The 22,751-nt window shown below is 36.2% G+C and overlaps 1 protein-coding gene and 1 long non-coding RNA gene across 6 annotated transcripts in view; one reads left to right on the plus strand and one right to left on the minus strand.

The window, feature by feature from the left end:
* LOC126954669 (uncharacterized) overlaps nt 1-2,004 on the plus strand; it is a 106,249-nt gene extending 104,245 nt beyond the window's left edge. Inside the window, exon 4 of the long non-coding RNA XR_007725688.1 lies at nt 1,986-2,004. This is a non-coding gene — a long non-coding RNA (uncharacterized LOC126954669). The remainder of the gene's footprint in view (nt 1-1,985) is intronic.
* The window catches only part of KLHL5 (kelch like family member 5), an 81,323-nt gene that overhangs the window by 54,933 nt on the left and 3,639 nt on the right, over nt 1-22,751 (minus strand). For 2 of the 5 annotated variants that reach the window (XR_007725680.1, XM_050790355.1), the window contains exons 1-2: nt 16,497-21,230; nt 8,130-8,606 (exon numbers count right to left, since the gene is read on the minus strand). The exons of 1 other annotated variant lie outside the window; for it this stretch is intronic. Coding sequence is in view for 2 of the 4 variants with exons in the window: in XM_050790355.1 (XP_050646312.1) it covers nt 8,130-8,512 (383 nt within the window). In the remaining 2 variants the exon portion in view is untranslated. Of the gene's footprint in view, nt 1-8,129; nt 8,607-16,496; nt 21,231-22,751 lie in introns of those variants that run through there. 2 more of the 5 variants (XM_050790354.1, XM_050790356.1) reach the window with 2 other exon arrangements.

Raw genomic sequence — 22,751 nt, forward strand, 5'->3', positions numbered from 1 at the left:
GGCTAGCAGTCTCTACATTTGATACATATCCTTTTCAGTATACTTTTAAGCATGTGCCCAAATATATATTTACTAATTTATAAAAGATATAGATGCCATTGTACAATTTTTATATAATATACAGACAAAAATAGAAATTTAAAAGACAAAATGTAAACAGAAGCTTTTATATATATTTTTAACCATTACTCCAATTGATCATCTTGTGCATCTTTAATTGGAGTATAATTGCTATTAGAATACAGAAAAGGCGAAGATCAGTATGGGCTAGTGTTTAGAAAGTCAACAAGTAGTAGGTGCGAATTGAAATATGTCTTGACATTTAGATGGGTGAGGAAGAAGAGGAGACAAGGCAGTTGTGTAAAGAGAAATAGTAAGAGCTAAGGAAAATGGACGTCTTCACCCTTTCCCTCCTCAAGAGAAATATATTTTGATTTGGAAATTTATAGGGCATTCTTCCCCTGGGATAGTGCCAGAATATCTGTGGTGAAGAGAGTTAAATGCTGTTTATAAGAATCCAATTTTCTTAAATAATAACCAGTATGAAGGGGAAGGGAAATGGACATTTTTATACAATGCTGATGAGAATTAAAATAGAAATGTTCCTGAAATGACTTTGAAAATACAAATCAAAACCCCTCAAATGTGAACATCCTTAGGATTTTGTCCAAAAGAAAGAATCATCAATATGTACAGAGATCTAGCTACAGGGAGGGTTTCTCACAGGTTGTTTCTAATAGAGAAATACTAGAAACAATCTACATTCAAAAAAAATAGAATACTGGTTAAATAAACAAAAGGACAATCCAAACACGGAAGAATGATGGAGCCATTTGAAAAGATACAGAATATTTAATGGCCTAGAGAGCTATTTAGTGGACATTGTTTTTGCCTATCCAGCATTCCTTCTTACGGTAATAAAACCCATCTTTACTTTTTCAGAAACCACACATTCCCTGCCTCAGTCTACAGGGAATGGTCAGAGGTGTAGAAGCCAATGAGGCCTGGCCAATAAGAGTATTGTATCTCCTGGCAATAACAATTGGTTCAGGTGGGCACAGGACCCAAACAAGACCAATCAGAGTCAACTTCATGATGTTTGATCACCCTCTTGGAAAAGTGTCACTTTCTTTCCATTGAGCTTGCTAAGCTGACAAAAAGTAAACTTGGAGCTGTTAATGGCCTTTCTGCTACCACACTGAGAGACTACCTGAGATGATGGCATCACAAAGGAAAACAGAATTTAGAAATAGAGAAAAATAGATTATTGGTGTTATTTGATCATTTGGATCCAGCCATGTCTAAAGCTAGACTCTATCCTTGGACTTTTTATTTATGTGAACCAAAAATTTCTAGTTTTTGTTTAAGTCAGTTTGATTTGGGCTTCTGTCATTTTCAACCATGAGTTCTAATTTACAAATTTACATTAGGGCAAAAAAAGCAGGCTACAAAACAAAAGGTACAATAAGATTGAGATTTTTATTTTAAAAACACATACTATACATGTATAGAAAATATAACAGGACACTTCCTCAAATTAACAGTTGGCATTTTGAGGTGGCTGGGTAGTTGATGATTTTTACTTTTTCCATTTTTACTTATCTGTCTTTTCTAATGGCTCTATGGTAAAATATATATATATATATGATAAAAATATAAAAATAATATAAATATGGTAAAATATATATATAAGGTAATAGGGAAAAATTCACTTAAAAATTAGATCTAAAGAACTCTGAAGCATTCTATTCAGCCATCTTCACTTCCTGCACTCTGTTGATTATAATCCCAGATCCATTCTTTATATCTACCACAGTAAATGACTTTTAGCTGGAGACATGGCTACCCAGGGTGAGACTGTATTTCTGAGCCTTCTTTGTAACTAGTTGTGGCCATGTGACCAATGAATATATGCAGAACTGATATGTGCAACCTGTGTCGCTTGCTTAATGTCTTCCCTTTCCTCTCTTTGGTCCTTCCTACAGGTTGGCATGCTGAGGGACAGCTGAGTAAGCTTCAATCATGCAGAAAAGACAACATCATACAGTAAGGAGAAACAATATAACAGGAACCTGGGTCTCTGAATGAACTCATGAAGCAGAGCTACCTACCCGCCCTGGGCGACTTGCCCACCTGTGAGGTGAGAAATAAACTTCAATCTAATTTCAGCCACTGTGTTTATGAATGTCTTTGTTATATCATTTTAGCCTATGCCTTACTAATATACTTCCTAAAGTTAAATGAGCAAATTATGTAGTTATGTAGTTATCTACGAGGTGTGTGTGTCTACACACCATCATTTTCATGCCCAATATATCTGATTCTAAACACTTAAACCCTCACTCTCTAGTTCCAAGTGAAACACAGGTAAAATAAAATGTGAGTGATAAATGGCATTAAAGACAGATTTTCTGCTTAAACAATTTGGAGTTTAAAAGGTCAATTGTGTAACTGTAGGACCTATCCTTTTCATATGCCGATTTTTCAGCTTTCCCAGGAGTTCTGGGAACTATTATGATTCAATAAATTCCTATTTCTGGTTAAATCATCCGGTCAACTTCAGTTGCTTAAAACTAAGAACTCTGATGGATACAGCATACAGATAGCCTTCTGAGGGTTCATGAACTCCTTGAACCCTATATGAAATATTTCACACACACACACACACACACACACACACACACACACATAGTGTTTTCTGGGGAGAGGTTACATAGCTTAAGTCACATTCTCAAAGGAGTCCATGATAAGATGTGGGCATATATGTGAGAGGAGAGACAATGCAATATTGTCCTTTCCAGATACAAGTTCATTATAAACTTCTCTGCTACCGCTGGAAACACATTTTTTTTTTCCATTATAGGATTTTAACTTAAAATTGAACCAGAATTAATAGACCGGATCAAACAATAAGATGCAGAGACAACATAAAGAGGGTCCAGAAAAAGGAGAATGCCCATGAGGAGTGGTGATATTATGCAGATAACCTCTTGCTGGGAGGGGAGGAGGACCTATGCCTTCAGGATGAGTTGAGGAGTAGCAAATCAATTGACCAAAAAATAAAAGAGTTTGAGATATCTGCAGTGGAAAGAAAGAGAGGCAAGCAATCAGTAAGATGGGTTAGAAGACCGTGGATAAAGAGTTATGGGGCAAGGTGTGGTGGCTCACGCTTGTAATCCTAGCACTTTGGGAGGCCAAGGTGGACAGACCACTTGAGCTCAAGAGTTCAAGACCAGCCTGGCCAATGCAGTGAAACTCCATCTCTACTAAAAATATAAATAAATTAGCTGGACACGGTGGTACACGCCTGTAATCCCAGCTACTCTGGAGGCTAAGGCAGGAGAATTGTTTGAACCCAGGAGGCAGAGATTGTAGTGAGCCAAGATCCCACCACTGCATTCCAGTCTAGCCTGGGTGACAGAGCAAGACTCTGTCTCACCAAAAAAGAAAAAAAAAAAAAAAAGACTTATGGGTGAGTCATATGGGTGAGTCAAGAGATTATACCTGTAACCTAGCCAAGCTTGCCATTCTCAAGAACTAAAAGAGAATTAACTGAAGAAAGGTGAAACTGGTTAGAATGAATAATTAGCTACATGCTATAGCTAAACTCTGTGATTAAATGAATAGTCACAGGTATGTAGGCAATATATTAATAGTACAGTGTTTGTTAAGAGCATGACATCTACAACTTAATTGTTTGAGTTCAAAAATGCAACTATTTCCAAGTGATCAAGGTCAATACCAACAGTGGTAAGTCAGATTAACGGTGTGCATCTTTGATATGATGTGATAAAAATGGCATTTTATCTCTGTGGTATTCCTCCCCAAAGCCCATAACCTCAGTCTAATTATGGGAAAACAAACCTCAATTGAGTAAGACATTCTACAAAACATCTGATTAGTATGATTAGTACTCCCAAAGCTGCCAAGGCCATCAAAAGCAAGTAAAATCTAAGAAACTGTCATAGCCAAGAGGAGGCTAAGGAGACATAATGATTTAATGTAATGTGATATCTTGGATAGGATCCTGGAACTCAAAAGAGCATTAGGTAAGAAACTAAAGAAATGTGAATATAGTATGGACTTTAGTTAATAATAATGTATCAACACTGGTTCATTACTAGTAACCCATGCACCATATTAATGTAAGATATAAATAACAGGGGAACCTGGATATGGGGTAGATAGGAACTTACTGTAACATATTTTTAATTTTCCTGTAAATGTAAAATGGTCCTAAAAAAATAAAGTTTCTTTTTAAAAAATGCAGTCATTTCACTTACTAACCTTGAGCAAGTTACTTAGCCTTTCTGTGCCTCACTTGACTCATCTATAAAATTAAAATTAGGTTGGTAACGGCAGCAACCTAACTCAAGAATGTGCTGTGAAGACTAAATGAGTTAACATAGTAAAGTGCTTAGAATAGTGCCTCACAGTTAGGAAGCACCTGTTTAGTATCAGCAATGATTATTTGTTAACACAGACGCTCCTTAACTTATGATGGGGTTATGTCTGGATAAACCTAACAAAAATCGAAAATGCACTTTCAATTTAGGATATTTTTTCAACATATTGTGCGTTTATTGGGATGTACCCCATTGTAAGTCGCAGAATGTACTGAATGCATGAGGCTTTTCCATCATTGTAAAGTTGAAAAATTTTATGTCAGGAAGCATCTGTACTTGTAAAGTGCAGTAAAATTGTATGCAAAAGGAGTAAAAATAGCCTGATGATATTAAACTCTAACTTTATAAATGAAATTGAAATAAAATTCCTCCAATTGAAAATATGTCAAAAATTACATAATTTCAAGGTCAGTAAATCAAGGGAAGTATAAACCACGTTTATACTATGGTTACATGTTGGGCCACCATATAGATTTTGCTAGCCCTGGTATGAATTCATCCTCAATTAAGGATCTAGGATCCTATTGCTCACATAAAAGGTGACAGCTCTGTTACTGAAGGTCTAAAATTCCTCATGTTATAAGAAGACTAAGTCTGTATTTTAATACCAAAGTAATGACTTAGATGACTCTCATGGAGAAAAGGTAGCTAGGCTACAGAGGCAAGGTCAAAGTTAAAAGGCAAGAAACTTTTAAATCACTTAGGTGGATGGTAGTAGAAATTACCAGAACTCTAAGACTCAGACAGACATCTTTCCTTGTTAGAATACAACTGATAAAACATGACCAATATATGCTGCCTCTTAATTCCTGCTTTAAACTGTCCAGATCCACCATGGTTAATGAGATTCTGAGTATGTAAAACCACTTAGCTGTCTTCCCCTTTTTCTAGTAACTCAAAATTTCAGTTTAAGTTCTGAAATTCATGTAAATATTATGACGGTTAAAACAAGTAATTAGTATATCATATGTATTTCTTCATTATGTCTTTAACATTTTAAGATATCAATCTGTAGTATGCTCAGAATGTTTACTACATATTTACTATATATTATTTGCAAAATATTATATAAGAAAAAGAATTGTTCCAAAGTTATATAAAAAAAAAATTGATGAGGCCAGATGTGGTGACTCACACCTGTAATCCCAGCACTTTGGGAGGCTGAGGTGGGCAGATCACTTGAGGTCAGGAGTTCAAGACCAGCCTGGCCAACATGGTGAAACAGTGTCTCTACTAAAAATACAAAATTTAGCCGGGAACATGTCTGTAGTCCCAGCTACTTGGGAGGCTGAGGCAGGCGAATGGCTTGAACCCGGGAGGCAGAGGTTGCAGTGAGAAGAGATCGCGCCATCGTACTCCAGTCTGGGTGACAGAGCAAGACTCCGTCTCAAAAAAGAAAAAAAAAAAATTGATGAATGTCAGTGTGACATTAACAGTGACAGGCTTTGATTTGTTTACAGTAGATGAACAACTACTTAGAGAAGTCTGACTGCTCACTTAATCAAAAAGCTGAGTGCAAATAAATGTATCTTTATGACAAGGTCAAAGACTCAGCCAGGGTGTTGAAGGAAAATATAAAAATCAGATCTATTTAATCTAGAAAAAAAATAGAGAAAAAGAATGTACACTCAAAGGACTTTTCTAAAATCTTCAAAGTTTGTTTTTTTCCTTATTTGCAATAAGAAGATTGAAATTTCAAACCATCCAAAATATTAAATTGCTTTGAAATATTTCCCCTCATATCTAAAAATTAAAAACATTTTGTCACAGTACATTTTATTTTTGAAATTTTATTTTTGGAATAGTTTGGTCACTGAAGATGTAAACTGTCTACACCCGTTTTACTTTGATGAGTCTTCTTGAGTAGCATTTTTTAAACAACTTCATTTATTTTAGATTTTTTAAAATGTCATTTTATTTTTATATCTCCTATAAATTAAAAATGTCAATTTAAAATTATTGAAGAATGCACATAGCAATCTCTCAGTCAAAAAAGGATAATCTTTTTATTTCATAATGAATAGCCCACCAAGATATTTCTGTATGCATACTAAAGAATAGCTTAATTTTATTTCAGTAATCTTTAGCCATGCAAACTACCTTTGTTGTAAGGAATTATAGCAACCAATGTGTGTAAAATTTTTCCAAGATTACACATGTCTAAAAATTTTATATTCACATTATAATTTCTCCAGTAGAGTTTCTTATGTTAAGAGTTTCTTATGTGATTTTACTTATGTTGGTAAATAAATGTTTTATTTTTTTAATTTTGTTAAAATATTCTTGATATTTTGATTTTCAAATGAAACATTTACTGTTTGGTTCTCCACAAAAATAATGAATCTTTTACTATATAAATTGTTCTCTTTATGGCAACAAGTCTCCAAAGAAAATACAAACAATGAAACCACATTAGCTCAATTGATTTCTAAATTAAATTATTAGTGGCTTCTATTCCCTTAAGATAATGCCAAGTCATGAACTAATTCAAAAAAATTTAAATTAAATACACTATTTAACTACATACAGATATTCCCCTCTCCATTACACAAATGATGACAGATGACTAGAGTATACATTTTTTATCCTTCCAATTCCACATTCTTAAGGTTAGAAGAGGAAAAGGTGGTAAATATCCTCAAGTAAGCTATACTTAAATATATAAATTCATTTTGTCTCAATCCATATGATGCCTACATCATTAATAACCAACTTACAAATTACAAGTGTTATCAAAAGCTGCACAGAAATTTTAAAAGAAAAATATAATAATCAAATTAGACAAATGATGTTATTTGTGCCTTTAAATATTTAGAAATATTTTTGAATGAAGATGGATGAGAAAGATGACTTTCATGTTCTAACTTGTTACATAATCTTATTGTAGTTTAAACTGATCAATAAGAAAATCCATTTCAAAGATAAAGCCAGATTCCAAGAAAAAGGTAGATAAAGTCACTATGAAATTACCAATTTTTTCCTTTATTTTTTCTTCTAACTGATTTCCCCTTCTTCCTGTCCCCTTTTCACCAGATAATCACATCTAGCCCCTCTACATTTCCTTAAACTCTCCTGAAGGAATGTCCTTCATTTCCTTAAATAGCACCCATTTCAGTGAAAGTGAAGGTAACAGGAATTAGTAGCTGTCATCTTACAGACATGTTACTCAGTATTCTCTATATTAGTCTGGAGAGCTGTAACACAGACAGGACAAAGAGAAATAACCATAAGAAAAATATTATTGACAACTACGATTGTGTCAAAAAATTGGTAACTACAATGTGCATCTCTTTGTAGAACCTTTCCTTTTCATTAAATTAAAAAATGACTCTATAATCTGTTATAAACTAAAATGTCACATAAAATTTCATACTATAGAAATGTTTTCTGTAGTTTTGATATGAATATAGAAGGTTAATGAATGAAGCAAACCACAGGCAATGATACAGGAAATTGCTACTGTATATTATTTTCAAAGCTGAGCCAGATCTATATATAGAACACAAGATATTTCAAAGTGAATGCTATTTGTTGTCTTTGTAATTTTACAGAATATTAGAACATTAAAAAAATCCTAGAAGTATCACATGTTCATACCAAGATATATGTGTATGCAGATGTACATATACAATCAGATTTTAAATAACAAATATTAAATTATTTAAAAACATTATAGAGCTATACCCCCACACCCCTTATTCTAACAGTAAGAAAATAATCAACCTGCATGAACTGGAATCAGATTCATTTTCTTCTTCACTAGTGCCATCATCCACTTCTGGTCTATCCAGCCAATGTGCACCGCCACAATCTTCTGCTGTAAACTCAAATGCAGGGACTTCAGAGGTGGATGCCATTGGCCAAGAAGGTGAATTCTGAAAATCCAGTTGGCTGGACCTTCGGTAACCAATTGAAGCCAAAGGCAATTGTAGGCTACATGGATCTAAAAACTTTCTCCCACCGTTTGCGCCAGTCTGTCCTCGGTTCCAAAATTCTCCCTGCTGGCTGTCAACTGTAGAATTAGAAGATGATGCTTGATGGCCAAACCACCTCCATCTGATTTTCAAAATCTGTTTCACATCAAACTCTTTACGAGAACCAGACATCCTCAGAGAAACCAAGTGATCGTCTAGGCAACGGGCAAAAAGCACTGCACACAGATTTGTGCATCCAACCAAGACAAGAGAAGTATATGCCCTGCTGTATACAACAAAAAGATGTAAAGGAAAATAAATCACATTTTTATATATATCTACAATTACTTTTATGCCAATATATCAGATTTTAAAGAACAAAGGATAATGAATAAAGATGAAACACGGTGGAACATTCCGTTCAATCAGAGCAAACTCTCATCCACCTATCCTGAAGCAGCTAGACCACTTTCCTGGCTCTCCTTTCCCATACTGACCATTAGGTCTCACAAACACTGACAGCATTCATTAAAGTCCTTTCAAATGCAGAACACCACCCCCTTTTTCTTAAACCGCAAATGACAGAGACAGAAAACACTATCCCCGTTGCAGTATCTCAGTCTCCGCTGCTTACTATATTAACTCTTTTATTGCTGAAACTCTATAGCATTTCCCTTTGTACTTAAAAATAATCACTTTAAAACTAAAATGTTTCTATTTCTAAACCAAGTCCCTAAGTGAAATACCACAAAACAAGTTTTTTAAAAAGCATTTGTAAAATTAGATGAGTTATGGTGATTTTTCAAGCTGTGCTCTTTGGGTGGGGAATGAGGAGGAAAGGGGAGTACAAAGGTGGGGCTCCAGATTGTTGCCTTCACCTCTATCTTCTCCCTTCATAAAACAAATGGATCTAATTAATATAGTAAGATCCTGGGTAAGATTTCACTTGGATAAAGAATAATAAGTCTGAAAACTACAAAGGATCAGAAAGTAACAAATACTATTTTTCAAATAAACTGAGGCCAGGAATTCTCTATAAGTAGAAATGGGCCACTACCAGTTAGTATAATATCCAAATGTCTATGACATTACTTAGGAAAAGGAAAGTGCAGCTCAAAAAAGCTACCAGGGACTGGGATGGGACTATTGGGTGTACAAGTGCCCTAATGGTGCCCTCTGTTGTTAGCAAAACAAACAATGGTTTGAACATGGTTACAGTTAAGGCAAATTAATAAAGCAAATAAAAATAAATCAAACTAAAAACTACTGAGTAGTTATTGTGAACAATGCAATCTACTAGGCATTGTCAGGGACACAGAGATATATACATCTTGGTTCCTAACCCCCAAAATAATTAAATCTAGCTATTGAACCAAATACAAAATATTTGATAAGGTAAAATAAGAAACATTAAAATGCTGCAATATTAAAGTGTGATCTATCAATGCAGAATTTGAGTTTTCAGGGTGCTCCGAATTTACTCCTTTATCAATTAATTCTATACAAAAGGCGATGCCTATGTAAGCTGACCAAAAAACAAAAACTACTTTGGAGGTTTACAAAAATATTGTGAGGCATATATCTTAACCTCACACAACTCTTTAGGAGAATACAAATTATTCAGAGAAACAAGAATGAGAAGCATAAAAAGCCAAGTACAATTTCATGCTAAATAATATGGGGAAACATAAAAACTGTATGAAAGAAAGGAGATATCAGGATGGCAATGGATGGTATGGGCCAGTTTCATTAGGGAGAAGGCTGCTAAGAATAGTAAAATGTTGTTTAGGTAGAATGACAGATTTCTATAGAAAAAGATTCTAATAAAAGCATGAGGTGGGCATATCTACAAGGAAGAAGTGGGAAATAATCAGTTTGATCAGCCAGCCATACCTAATTAATTTTAAGGTGTAGTAACAGATGAAGTTAGATGAATACAATGAGATAAAATGCCTTGAGCATGCAGCAAAGGCATTATTGAATGGACTGTTGAACAGGACAATGTTTTAGAAAATTAACTTGGCGGTACTGTGCAGGACGCATTAGACTGTGAAATGACACTTTTCCCTCTCCTCTCACCTTTGTCAGACTCCTTCTGATCAACACCTTTCTAACTTCACTCTACCTATCCAACTTTATTTCTAACTATTTTCCAACATAGACACACCACTTCATCGGTCAAGGCAGTCTACATTATGGTGTTCCCTCGTTTATAACACTGTTTGCCTTCCAGAAAAACTCTGGTTTAAAAAACACACTTCATCCTTCAAGGTTTAGCTCAGGCACTACCATCTTTGTAAACACTTCAGTTACTCTAAGTAGGTGTTTCTCAACAAGGGAAGCACCAACCTGCTCCTAAAGGCTTCTGGAAAATGGGTAGTGGTGGTGGTAGATTTTTAGTTGTTGGAATGACCAGAGAGTGCTATAGGCATTGAGTGGGCAGGGGCCAGGGACAGCAAACATCTGGCAATGAAAGATACCTTTATTTTGTCAATCCTCCTCCACTCATTCCCATGGTAATCATTGTTGACGCCAAGCTTGGTACATACAGCCTTTCACACCTCTCTCCATGTTTAAAAATCATGGACAAACTTATATACACATATATAGGAGTTTTTGCTATTGCTATAAGACAGATCATATTGTATTCATCTTTTAGCATTTTGCTCTTCTCATCTAATTTTATAAATACATGGAAATATTAATAATCTTTTTAAGAGTTACATGATATTTCACTGCTGTAAAAAAACAATTTATTAAACTATCTCCTTGCTAATGGGCATTTAGGTTGATTTCAGGTTTTGGGGTTTTTGGCCATTAAAATAATGTTGAAAGAAACATCCTTGTGAGGCTTTTATATCTACAGAATTTATTCCCAGGAGTGGACTTGCTGGGTTGAAGGTATGTGTATTTTATTTTATTTTATTTTATTTTAAGACAGAATCTAATTCTGTCACCCAGGCAGGAGTACAGTGGTACAATCTTGGCTCACTATAGGCTCCATCTTCCGGGTTCATGCAATTCTTATGCCTCAGCCTCCTGAGTAGCCGGGACTACAGGCACGCACCACCATGTCCAGCTAATTTTTTATGTTTTTACTAGACATGGGGTTTCTGGAGTGCAGTGGCGTGATCTCAGTTCACTGCAACCTCCGTCTCCCGGGTTCAAGCAATTCTCCTGCCTGAGCCTCCTGAGTAGCTGGGATTACATGCGTGTGCCACCATGCCTGGCTAAGTTTTGTATTTTTTCAGTAGAAATGGGGTTTTACCATATTGGCCAGGCTAGTCTTAAACTCCTGACCTCAACTGATCCACCCGCCTCGGCCTCCCAAAATGCTGGGATTATAGGCGTGAACCACCGTGCCTGGCCATATTGTCTTTTTAATTTTAGTCATTCTGACAGGTGTGTAATGGTATCCCATTTGGTTTTCCTTAACATTTTCTTCATTATTAATGTGGCTGAGTAACTCTTCATGTTTATTGGTCATTTGGATATCCCCCATGAAGTGGCTATTTAGGCCTCTATTTTTTTTTTTCTATTAAGTTATCAATCTTTATCTTCTTGATTTGTAGTTCTTATATTTCTGATATTTCTTTATAAAAAATATGAAGTAAGCTTAAACATTAATGCCTTTATGGAATGAAATTCAGCATTTACTTAAAAAACACCTTTTCTTCTATTCCAACAACTTTCACCAATATAAAATTATTTTGCCCCAAAATTTATCCAGCTCTGATGACAAGTATTTCCCAGGAAAATTATTTATAAAAGATCAATATGTATTAAAAACCATTACATTGTTAAATTATCAAAATGGTCTTCACTGACTACTCTCTGTAAACTAGACCCTTCATCATTCACAAGCCCGCTGACCCTCCTAATTTTTTTCATAGCGCTTACCACCACCTGGCATATTAGATGTTTATTTGCTTATTGTCTTTATCCTCACTACAAAGTAAGCTCAAGTGGAGCTTTGTTTTGGTTATGACTGTAATCCCAGCACTTAGAATAGTACTTAGGAGACAGTAAGTGCTCAATAAATATTTCTCTAATGAATACATAAATTATTCAACAATTATAAGAGCAATAATAAAATCCAACAATTGTAAGAGCAATAATAAAAGTAGATACTTATACTGTCTATTTTTAAAATTATAAAATAAATTAAGAATCTAATTTTAAAATTACAGACACATTTACCTTGGTGATAAAATCTTTTTTTTTTTTTTTTTGAGACAGGGTATCACTGTGTCACACAAGCTAGAGTGCAGTGGCTCGATCTCAGCTCACTGCATCCACAACCTCCTGAGCTCAGGTGATCCTTCCATCTCAGCTCCCAGGTAACTAGGACTACAGGCACCCGCCACCACACCTGGTGAATTTTTGTAGAGCCAGGGTTTTGCCATGTTGCCCAGGCTAGTCTTGAATTTCTGAGCTCAAGTGATCCACCCACCACAGCCCACCAAAGTCCTAAGATTACAGGCCTGAGCCACGGTGCCTGGCTGGCAAAATCATACAGTATTTTTTCAACTTAGGAGAAAAATCACAATGTTATTCTAAGAATTTCTTTTTTCTATTCATTCTTAAGGCATAAAATTCTATCACTTGAAATCCAATGGCTAAACAGCAGATGTCTTTTCAAGTGGACACACTTTCTTCAAACTAATTACAAAATTATATTCTGTACCTCTGATTTTATAACCTTGCTTTATTTCAGGTTAAACTTGAGATACAAAAGCTCAAGTATTATTTAAAATAGATAATATGTATCAATTATGAATACATTTTTCAAAATGTAATTAAAGGACCCATGTGCAATTTGTTTCAAAACTGCTCAAATCTTAGTCTGTGAATTTAAAAGATGACACTATTCAGTATTACAATAGAAACACTGAAATGTCATTAAGATAGACTGAAGGTGAGCTAACTTTAACAGCGTGGCTTTTAAAGCTATGTCTTTACTCAATTTAAATCATGGCTATTTGGTAGCTAGTTTATATTACTAATCATCATTACATCAATCTCTCTTCACATAGAGTTTTTTAGGTAACAGTATTTATGGCTCATCAATTTTAATAAATCTATTTCTAAAGTTTTAAGTGTGTGATATACACTGCATTAAAAAACATCAAGAATTTTACCATACTAACCCAGCAGCTCTCACCTCTCTGTTTTTCCTCAGTTATAAAAAGAGTAAGTTGTATTGCATGATTTTGAAGAGCCCTCCAAAGTTTAATAATTCTGGGATACTTTTTAAACTTTGTCAAATTAGGTCTATCAGAATTTGATTTAAAATATTTGAATATTAATATAATTCTGCCAGCATGCAAATTCCCTAACACTTAAAAATGTATGATGGTGGAAAATTTCAGTTAATTATTTACCCTAAATGATTTGAGATCTACTTTTACTAAACTTGATTTTAATTCTAGAAATAACACCAGATATTCTGTACTGCTTCTCCATTCTCATAAAAAGCAAACATTATAAATGTAAAAAATATACTGTATTTCTATAAATGTAACAAATCTTTTGTTCTGTAAGCAGAACAAAATGCAAAGATGAGGAAATAGACCACAAAAATCAATCAGGACAGGGACCACTATATCCCTAATAACCTGTACAGAACATGGTATTTAAATCATTTTTGAATTTAAATTTAAAAAAATGAATAAACTAATGGCATAGACCTTGACTTGAAAGATTTTAAAATCCAGCAACAGAGCGTCTGGAATGAAACTCCTACTGAATTAAGAAGAGGTAAGTATGTCCTTTATTTGGGTGAGGTTGAGGTTTTTGAGGTGAGGGTTTAGAAATATACCTCAAGATTAATTTGGCAATGGTGAAAAATGGATTTGCGAGGGAAGATACCTCGTAAGGAAACCAGTCAGAAAACTCTACCATGTGAGAGGCACAGTTCAAACTTGACTCAAAGCAACAAGATCTGAAAGGGTGGTGGAAGTTGAGGATATTACAGAGGCCTTATAGGATGGCTGTGGCAAACAGAGAGGAAAAAGTCAAAGATGACAGCATTTTCAAGTTTCAGTGACTGGAAGAAGAATACTAAAATTAACACAAAAAAGGAGGTAAGAATATTGTTTCAGGAGGATTGAGTGCGGCTTTAGACATGTTTGGTTTTAACTATGTATCAAGCAATCAAACAGCTAGGATAGGATCTAGAGCCAAAAATGAATCTATTTAAGAAACCGGAAATTTAAAGTGTGAACAAGTGAGCCCTGGGTTAACACTGGTTATCTTTGTATTCTATTCACTCAATACCACAAACACATGGCACCAAAATGTCTTCTGTAATAAAAAACTTACAGTTTGAAATACAAAACTAAGATTTCTAGCACAGTGTTAAATCTTTCACTTTGTTAAAAACAACTGGGAAATACTTCTAATTTAATCAGTAAATGAACATTTTAAAATGTCAAATTTAAATTTAGGCTGGGTGCAGTGGCTCATGCCTTAAAAGTGTTAAATTTAAGTAAATGCTAAATTTCATGGCATAAAGGCATTAATGTTTAAGCTTACTTCTTATTTTTTATGAAGAAAATATCAGAAATATAAGAACTACAAATCAAGAAGATTAAAAAAAATCCCAGCACCCCTGAGGGTGGATCGCTTGAGGTCAGGAATTCGAGACCAGCCGGGCCAACATGGTGAAACTCTGTCTCTACAAAAATACAAAAATTAGCTGGATACAGTGACGTATGTCTGTAGTTCCAGCTACTCAGGAGGCTGAGGCAGGAGGATCACTTGAACCTGGGAGGTGGAGGTTGCAGTGAACCAAGACTGTGCCATCACACGGTCGCCCGGGCAACAGGGCGAGACTGACACACACACACACACACACACACACACACACACACACACACACAAAATTTAAATTCAGTTGCATTATACCAAGAGATCTGGCTCTACAAATCACATGGTAGACTGAAAACTAGGCAGTCAAGAACTTTGATATATGCTCAAAACTGAAGATGACTTCATGGTAAAAGCCATATAATATAGAGATTTTATTTCTTTGTGTATCCTAAATAAATCACTGTAATATATATCTATAAGTATACATTTATGAGAGAAGATCAAGATGAAAAAGATCAAGGCAAGAAAAGTAAATGAAGTAAACTTTAAGCTTTAAACTATGCCCCTTTACCATATCACTTACAATGCAGGAACTGACATTAAATTTAAAAATTATAATACAGCATGATGAAGCTACACACAGAATGCATAGGATAAGCTAAGATAGCAAGGCAAGCTTAGACAGCTGCAGAGGTCAAAGATTGATTTCCAGTCAACCTGGAACTCCGAGTACAGTGAAAGCCCCCTTTTCAGATGAAACCTACAGTTGGTCCACTAAAGAAAAAAGTCAATAATCATAAAAATAATATATACATTCCCTTAAAGATGTTCTTTTAACTTGAACATATACATGCACATTCATTTGTAAATCTTTTTATACAGGGTTAATACCACATATTTGATAGGGGTCTCCTACTGAGTTTGGGTCCTTTTTCTTGCATAATTCATACCCATAATGATCCATCATCTATGATTTCCACTTACAGTTTCTATAAATGGAAACAGAACTTAAAAGCACTTCTGAAAGAATATGAATACAGAATCCATTAGACCAGTGGTCTGTCCACCATAGGAAAACTTGTGCCAGACTGTAAATTAATGCATTGCTTTCTTCAACGAGAAAGTCTCACCATGAAAACAAAATATCTGCTGAACCAGTGTGCATTAGTTTGCCTAATGTAGTTAATTAATATTCTAATGTGCGCTCCTTATATCCTTGAGGACCCCTAATAGTCTGAAGACCAGGTAGCTGGTTGATGGCCCTTGACAGGCACTGCTTTAGACTTTGATGACTTCTTCCCTAGTCTCTTACAATTATCCAGCCTTTATCCAACTTGATAGAATTTTTTAAATAACTCATTTACAGAGAGGCATCGCAAAGCATTCAACTTAATTTTCACAGGAAGAATGATCTTTTCTTTACATTTTCATCAATTTATATGTTTACTAATGTTTTATAATTACTATAACAAGTATAATTGTTAAAAACAGGTTTGTGAATAAACAGAACCAACTTCTGGTAAGTACTCAATTCAACGAGTAAGCAGAGATGTACAGGTCAGCTACGGAGCTGCCTACTTACCCATGAGTGTTCAGTTGGCCTGTGGTATCAGTAAGTACACTTTACAGAAGAGTGTGCATCAGGTTAGAGCTACAAGTCAGTTCAGAAGTAGTTGGTGGAGAGTCCTTCTGCTGTTATTTTCCCACATTATCACTTATTAATGGTAGCCTAAGTGACACAGCAGAAAGAGTCTGAGTCAATAGCTAAGCCACTCACCAGCTAGCTGTATAATTTGGGCAAACCATTTCACCTCTTTTGTCTTCAGTTTTCTCTTCAGTAATAGGATTAAGTGGCACATCTAAGTATTGAGTAATGGTCAGGATTTGTAGCAGCAGCTACTATCTCTTAAGTGCCCAAATGAGCACAATAATATATAAAATACTTTAGACTGAGTGGGGCATTTTGCTGTCAGAAACACTCCGTCAAACAGGGGTCATTCCTGCCCCCAGCCTGCCACTCCTTATAGACGAAGATATTGAAGTAAGATTAATTAACCTGACTTAATACCTGTATCTGGTGAGTGGCAGGGTCCAGGATGGACTCTAAAAACCATATACTTTCGAATACACCACACTGCTTCTTCCTTTCAAAACAAGAAGTATTCTCATTCACTACTCACAAACACCTTGTGGGGCAGGTAGAGTAGTTGTGAAAATGAGGAAGTAGATTGAGAGTATAGTTGACTTGGACAAGGATAGATGTCTAGTAGAGAGTAGCAGAGCAGACAAATTCTTTGCTGGTAATATCTGACCAAACTAAAAGCAAGTAAGACACAGAAGTGGGGGAAAAACAGAGTACTTAAGGAACACATGATTTCTTATATAACAAAATATTCAGTTCATCATAACTGCAGTTAAACGCCAAAAGACATTTATTCACCAAGTACAAGTGCCTCACAGATTTCTCCCTACTTAGCACCCTCCCAATTTCTGCTGCTGTTTCTTACAAAGTATTGGCCTATAGTAACATCAAAAGAATCGTTTTATTCCACAACTACCTATCAGTACTGACACCTGGTAGTAAAGCAAGGGACATTTTAAAACTCAGCTAAATTAACATTATGTAGCCTTTATTTAAGCTCACCTGTAAAAGTTATTACGGTTGATACTACTATGGTATAACAAAATCATTACTTTTGAAAATAGTCCTTTGGCTTGATGACTGGTAAAAAACAAGGTTCCCTTGCTATCCACTCCTTAGATTTTTGTCAATGTAAGTATATATTTGCTGTGCACAAGGATGAAAACTGTAATATCATTTAAAAAATGATGGAAAACCACTGCTAAATTCTTGCCTGATCCATTATGGTTGGCATGTGCTGAGACACCCAATTATCTTATGTGCCATAAAAAGTAACGATCTGGATAACCACAAATTTGTCTTTTACTGACTTCAACCAAATCCAGAAGTGCTTCAACCAAATCCAAAGATATGTGTTTCACCACATAGCTTTATGGTAATGGAGGTTAAAAAAAATTTTAATCAATCAGTACTCTCCAGTCACAAGTATCATCAATTAAAGTTGCCTGTGCTCTCTGAACACATAATAAGCCAATCACAGATCAACTTGATTCTGCTGTAGGACCAATCCAGATTTTATAAATTATATATTTTTGTTAGAACAGCATAAGTCAGGTAGGGAAAGGGTAGTAATGGGCAGCATGAGCAATAAAGAGGAGAAAATGTGAAGCACTGTTTCTCAATTGCTCATAATTAGAAATGGTTAATCACTACAAATGTTAATTAAACCAGTTAAGCATTAAACTGCCTAGCTTGCCCTAAAACTAGACCCAAAGAAAAGCCACCAATAACCTGTTCAATAATTTAACTTCAGCAAAAAGCAAAAGGAGGATGTTAGTGGTCAAATGGAGATTAGTGGAGATCAGTCGAGGCTAGAATTTCTTGGTGTTAATCATGCATTAGATTAAATCCAATGTTCTTAGGAGGCACTTCAGAGTAGTCCTCCCAAACTCCAATGGGGGGAAGGAGATGACAAATAAATTTAGGACAAACTGATTCAGGCCGCTCCAAAGAACCATGCAGAAACCAGGCGAGCAATTCTAAACTCCTGTGGAGCAGAGACTTGAGTATTCCTGTTTCCTGCTTATCAAAGAAATAGCTCCCCAAAGAAAGGCAAATATTAAGTAGAAATGAACCAACCAACCTCAAGTCTAAATCCTCTGCTATTCTCCACGCTATCGCCAAAGTAGCCTTCTAAAGTGCAATTCTTGACTACATCACTCTACTTAAAATGTTTATCTTTGTTTGTTTTCGATCAGCTACAAGATAAATAAAAGCTAAGATCTTTAGCATGGAATTCAGGATTTTTAATGATCTAGTAGTCTTGCCTGCCTTTCCAGGCTCACCTTCCTCTCAACTTATTTCACTTCCTTCATCATAAAAAGGAGTAAATGGGCCGGGTGTGGTGGCTCACGCCTGTGATCCCAGCACTTTCGGAGGCTGGGGGGGGGGGGGGGGGGGTGGATCACGAGGTCAGGAGTTCAAGACCAGGCTGGCCAATAGTGAAACCCCATCTCTAGTAAAAATACAAAAAATTAGCTGGGTGTGGTAGTGGGTGTCTGTAATCCCAGCTACCCGGGAGGCTGAGGCAGGAGTATCACTTGAACCTGAGAGGCAGAGGTTGTAGTGAGCCAAGATTGCATTACCACACTCCAGCCCAGGTGATAGAGCGAGTCTCCATCTCAGTAATAATAATAATAATAATAAATTTAAAAAGAGTAGAAACACACTACATCAAAATAAGCAAAAGAAATATTATGGAATACTTCTTAATGAAAGGCACTGCAGATAATACAAGTATGAGTAGAGTTAAGCTTCAGTTAACCCTTTTGGCTCTGTTTCCTGGCATCTGTAAAACTAGGTACCTCAACTATGTTACTAGATAACACTACTTATAGTAAAAATGATCCCTGTGATTAAATTTGCATCAAGACTCAGGAACCATAAATGAACCATAAATACCTCATAAGGAAGCTATAGCTTTGACTTCCCTGTGATGGCTCTTTTAATTAGCATAGCTTTTACAGAAGAACCCTGGAAACTCAGTCTATGGAGTTTGTGTTAGAGTTACTGGCTCCTGTGGGATGTGTTTTGTTTTGTTTTTAAGCTAAGGCAGCTCCTGCACCACCTAGCATGAGCTTCCTCTGAGGTGCTGCCCAGATGGCTATGAGCTGCCTTCGTGGACTGCTGTGAAAATCACTCCCACTGAGGAACATTTGATGCTGCCCTGCTGGCAAGCTATGATTCCTGTCTGATAGCCTTCTGAGTAAACAAGCTTTCTGAACTTGAAGTTTAGTTAAATCCAAGAAAACCCCTTCATTTGCACAGCAACAAGTGTCTAAGAGTCTTAATATGACATTCCAGACATTCTTCAGTCTAAACCTAATCTCATATACAGCTTTTACTCATCTTTTTTTCTTTTCCTGGGAAATCCTCTTCAGGTAACATATACCACCTCCCCATAGTTAATCTCTTCAGCCACTGCTGAGGTGAAGCTATAGATATTTTTCAACCATGAAGGAGATATCGCATAGTGTGAAAATGCAAGGGAACTATGCTAGTGAAGCTAAGTAAACAAGTCTAACAGAAAATGATAGAAATGTATTGAGAATAAAGTTAGATTAAATTGGTGAAGAGATATGGTAATAGCACATTAAAATGTAAAATGTCCAGATAAAGAGTGTCTACGAGACCAGTTTGGATGGAAGAAAAGAGCAGAGCTAGGTAGTATATTACATATGCCCTTCTTCCTACATTATTACCCATGAGGAGAGGCCAGGGAGCCCTGTATCAGGATCAAAGCAGATGACTTGTAAGAGACAATTCAGTCAATCCTTACCCTCGGAGAGGAAGAAGGGATGGATGAAAGGATTACAACGGAGATGGCATTTGCCAGTGTTCAGGGAGGGAATATCGTAGTTACTTAAGTCAGATCCAGTTATACCTTCTTATCCTGATTATCATAATCAGCCTGTTCCACTAGAATTTGCAAGCTGATGTTAATTGTGTAGAACTTTTCATGGCACCTTGTTTCTTTGATTGAAAGCTATTATAACTGCCTCTTTCTCTACTATAAAGTTGTCAATTACGCTAATTTGTTATACTTTAAGAGTCAACTGCATTATTTCCTTAGTGGTTAAGAGCTTACGAAGACAATGCACTTAAAAATTTTTAGATCGCCTAAAATTGCTAAAGCCTCTAGTTTCAAGTTCATAAACTCTTAGATTAAAACACCCAGTAACAGCAAAATAGAGAAAAATCAGTCAACAGAGAAGAAGAAAGAAATACAAGTGCAGAAAGAGACACTAGCAAGAAATCATATAGACCTGGAGAGAGAGAAAGTAGCCCTAGCTCCTAGCTTTCTGTTATTGGTGCCAGTTGCTTTTGAGGCCCAGCTGCACTTCTCGCCCTTGGCCTCTGATATAAACTATATTCCTTTTCTAACACGACATTCTTTTTGCTTATGCTAATTTAAGTAATATTGTTTAATTTGTCATGAAATACTCCTTAAGTCCAAAAAGGCAGAGAGGAACAAAGTATAACAGTTTATATATTTAGTATTTTTCACTATTTTATATATGTGTGTATACACATCATTTACACACTGTAAATGACGCCTTAAAGAGAAAGGGAGAGAGAACTCAAGTATAGTTATTTTCTATTGCGATTGTAAACTCCCCATTTATTTATTTATTTATTTATTTTCGAGATGGAGTCTCTGTCGCCCAGGATGAAGTGCAGTGGCGTGATGTCCGCTTACCGCAACCTCTGCTTCCCAGGTTCAAGCGATTCTCCTGCCTCAGCCTCCAGAGTAGCTGGGATTACAGGCGTGCACCATGATGCCCAGCTAGTTTCTTTTGCATTTTTTGTAGAGATGTGGTTTCACCATTTTGGTCAGGCTGCTATCAAACTTCTGACCTCAGGTGATCCGCCCACCTCAGCCTACCAAAGTGCTGGGATTAAAAGCATGAGCCACCACGCCCGACCCTCATTTATCTTTTTATCCTCACAGGCCTAACACAGTGCCTTATACTATTTATTTATTTATTTATTTATTTATTTATTTATTTATTTTTGAGACAAGGTCTTGCTGTTCCGTAGGCTGGAGTGCAGTGGCCTGACCATGGCTCACTGCAGTGTCAACCTCCCAGGCTCAAATGATCAATCATCCCACCTCCCTACCCCCGCCCCCGTGGAAGCTGGGACTGGAGGCACAAAATTAGCTAGGCCACTAACCTAGCTAATTTTATTTATTTTTTGTAGACACAGGGTCTCGCTATGTTGTCCAGACGGGTCTCAAAATTCCTGGACTGAAGAATCCTCCCGCCTTGGCCTCCCAAAGTGCTGGGATTGCACAGTCTTGAGCCACTACACCTGGCCCCTTATACACATTTAACAAATGTTTATTGAATGGACATACAATTTAAAAAGAATGAAATTCATTTGGCCAAAATAACAAACCTAATCGTGGAGTTTTCAAAAGCATTTCATTTCAAACTAATAAAAGATGTTCTTTATAATTCTCATTAGCATAATTCTGATTAAACACACTCACATACACAAAGAAATGCTGTTTTCTATTTTCTAAATAGAATACTGTACTGACATAATTTGGGTTTTGATTTATTTAGATTCTGTGTTAGCTCATGGGACTCTGAAGCCTTTTTAGTAGTCATTAAGACCGTTCACAGACTATTCCAGTTCTCCTCTTTCTGGGCACATGGTAGAAATGCATTTCCCCATCTCTTTGAAGTTGGGGGTAGTCAAGTGACTTTTGGCCAATGAAATAGCAGTGGAAGTTACCTGTGTCACTTCCAGACAGAAGCCCTGAAGAGCCAATGTACACCGGGTGCAGTGGCTCATGCCTGTAATCCCAGCATTTTGGGAGGCTGAGGCAGGTGGATCACGAGGTCAGGAGTTGGAGATCAGGCTGGACAACATGGTGAAACCCCATCTCTACAACAAATACAAAAATTAGCCAGGCACAGTGGCGGGCACCTGTAATCCCAGCTACTCGGGAGGCTGAGGCAGGAGAATCGCTTGAAACTAGAAGGCAGAGGTTGCAGTGAGCTGAGATCATGCCATTGAACTCCAGCCTGGGCAGTAAGAGTGAAACTCCGTCTCACAAAAAAAAAAAAAAAAAAAAAAAAAAAGAAAAGAGCCAATGTAAAATCACCACATCCTTTTCCCTGTCCTAACAACTGTGGAAGCACGTGCTGAAATATAGCCTCCGATAGCCTGAGACTGACCATTTGT

Source organism: Macaca thibetana, chromosome 5 (assembly GCF_024542745.1).
Source record: "Macaca thibetana thibetana isolate TM-01 chromosome 5, ASM2454274v1, whole genome shotgun sequence".
NCBI classification, from domain to species: domain Eukaryota; kingdom Metazoa; phylum Chordata; class Mammalia; order Primates; family Cercopithecidae; genus Macaca; species Macaca thibetana.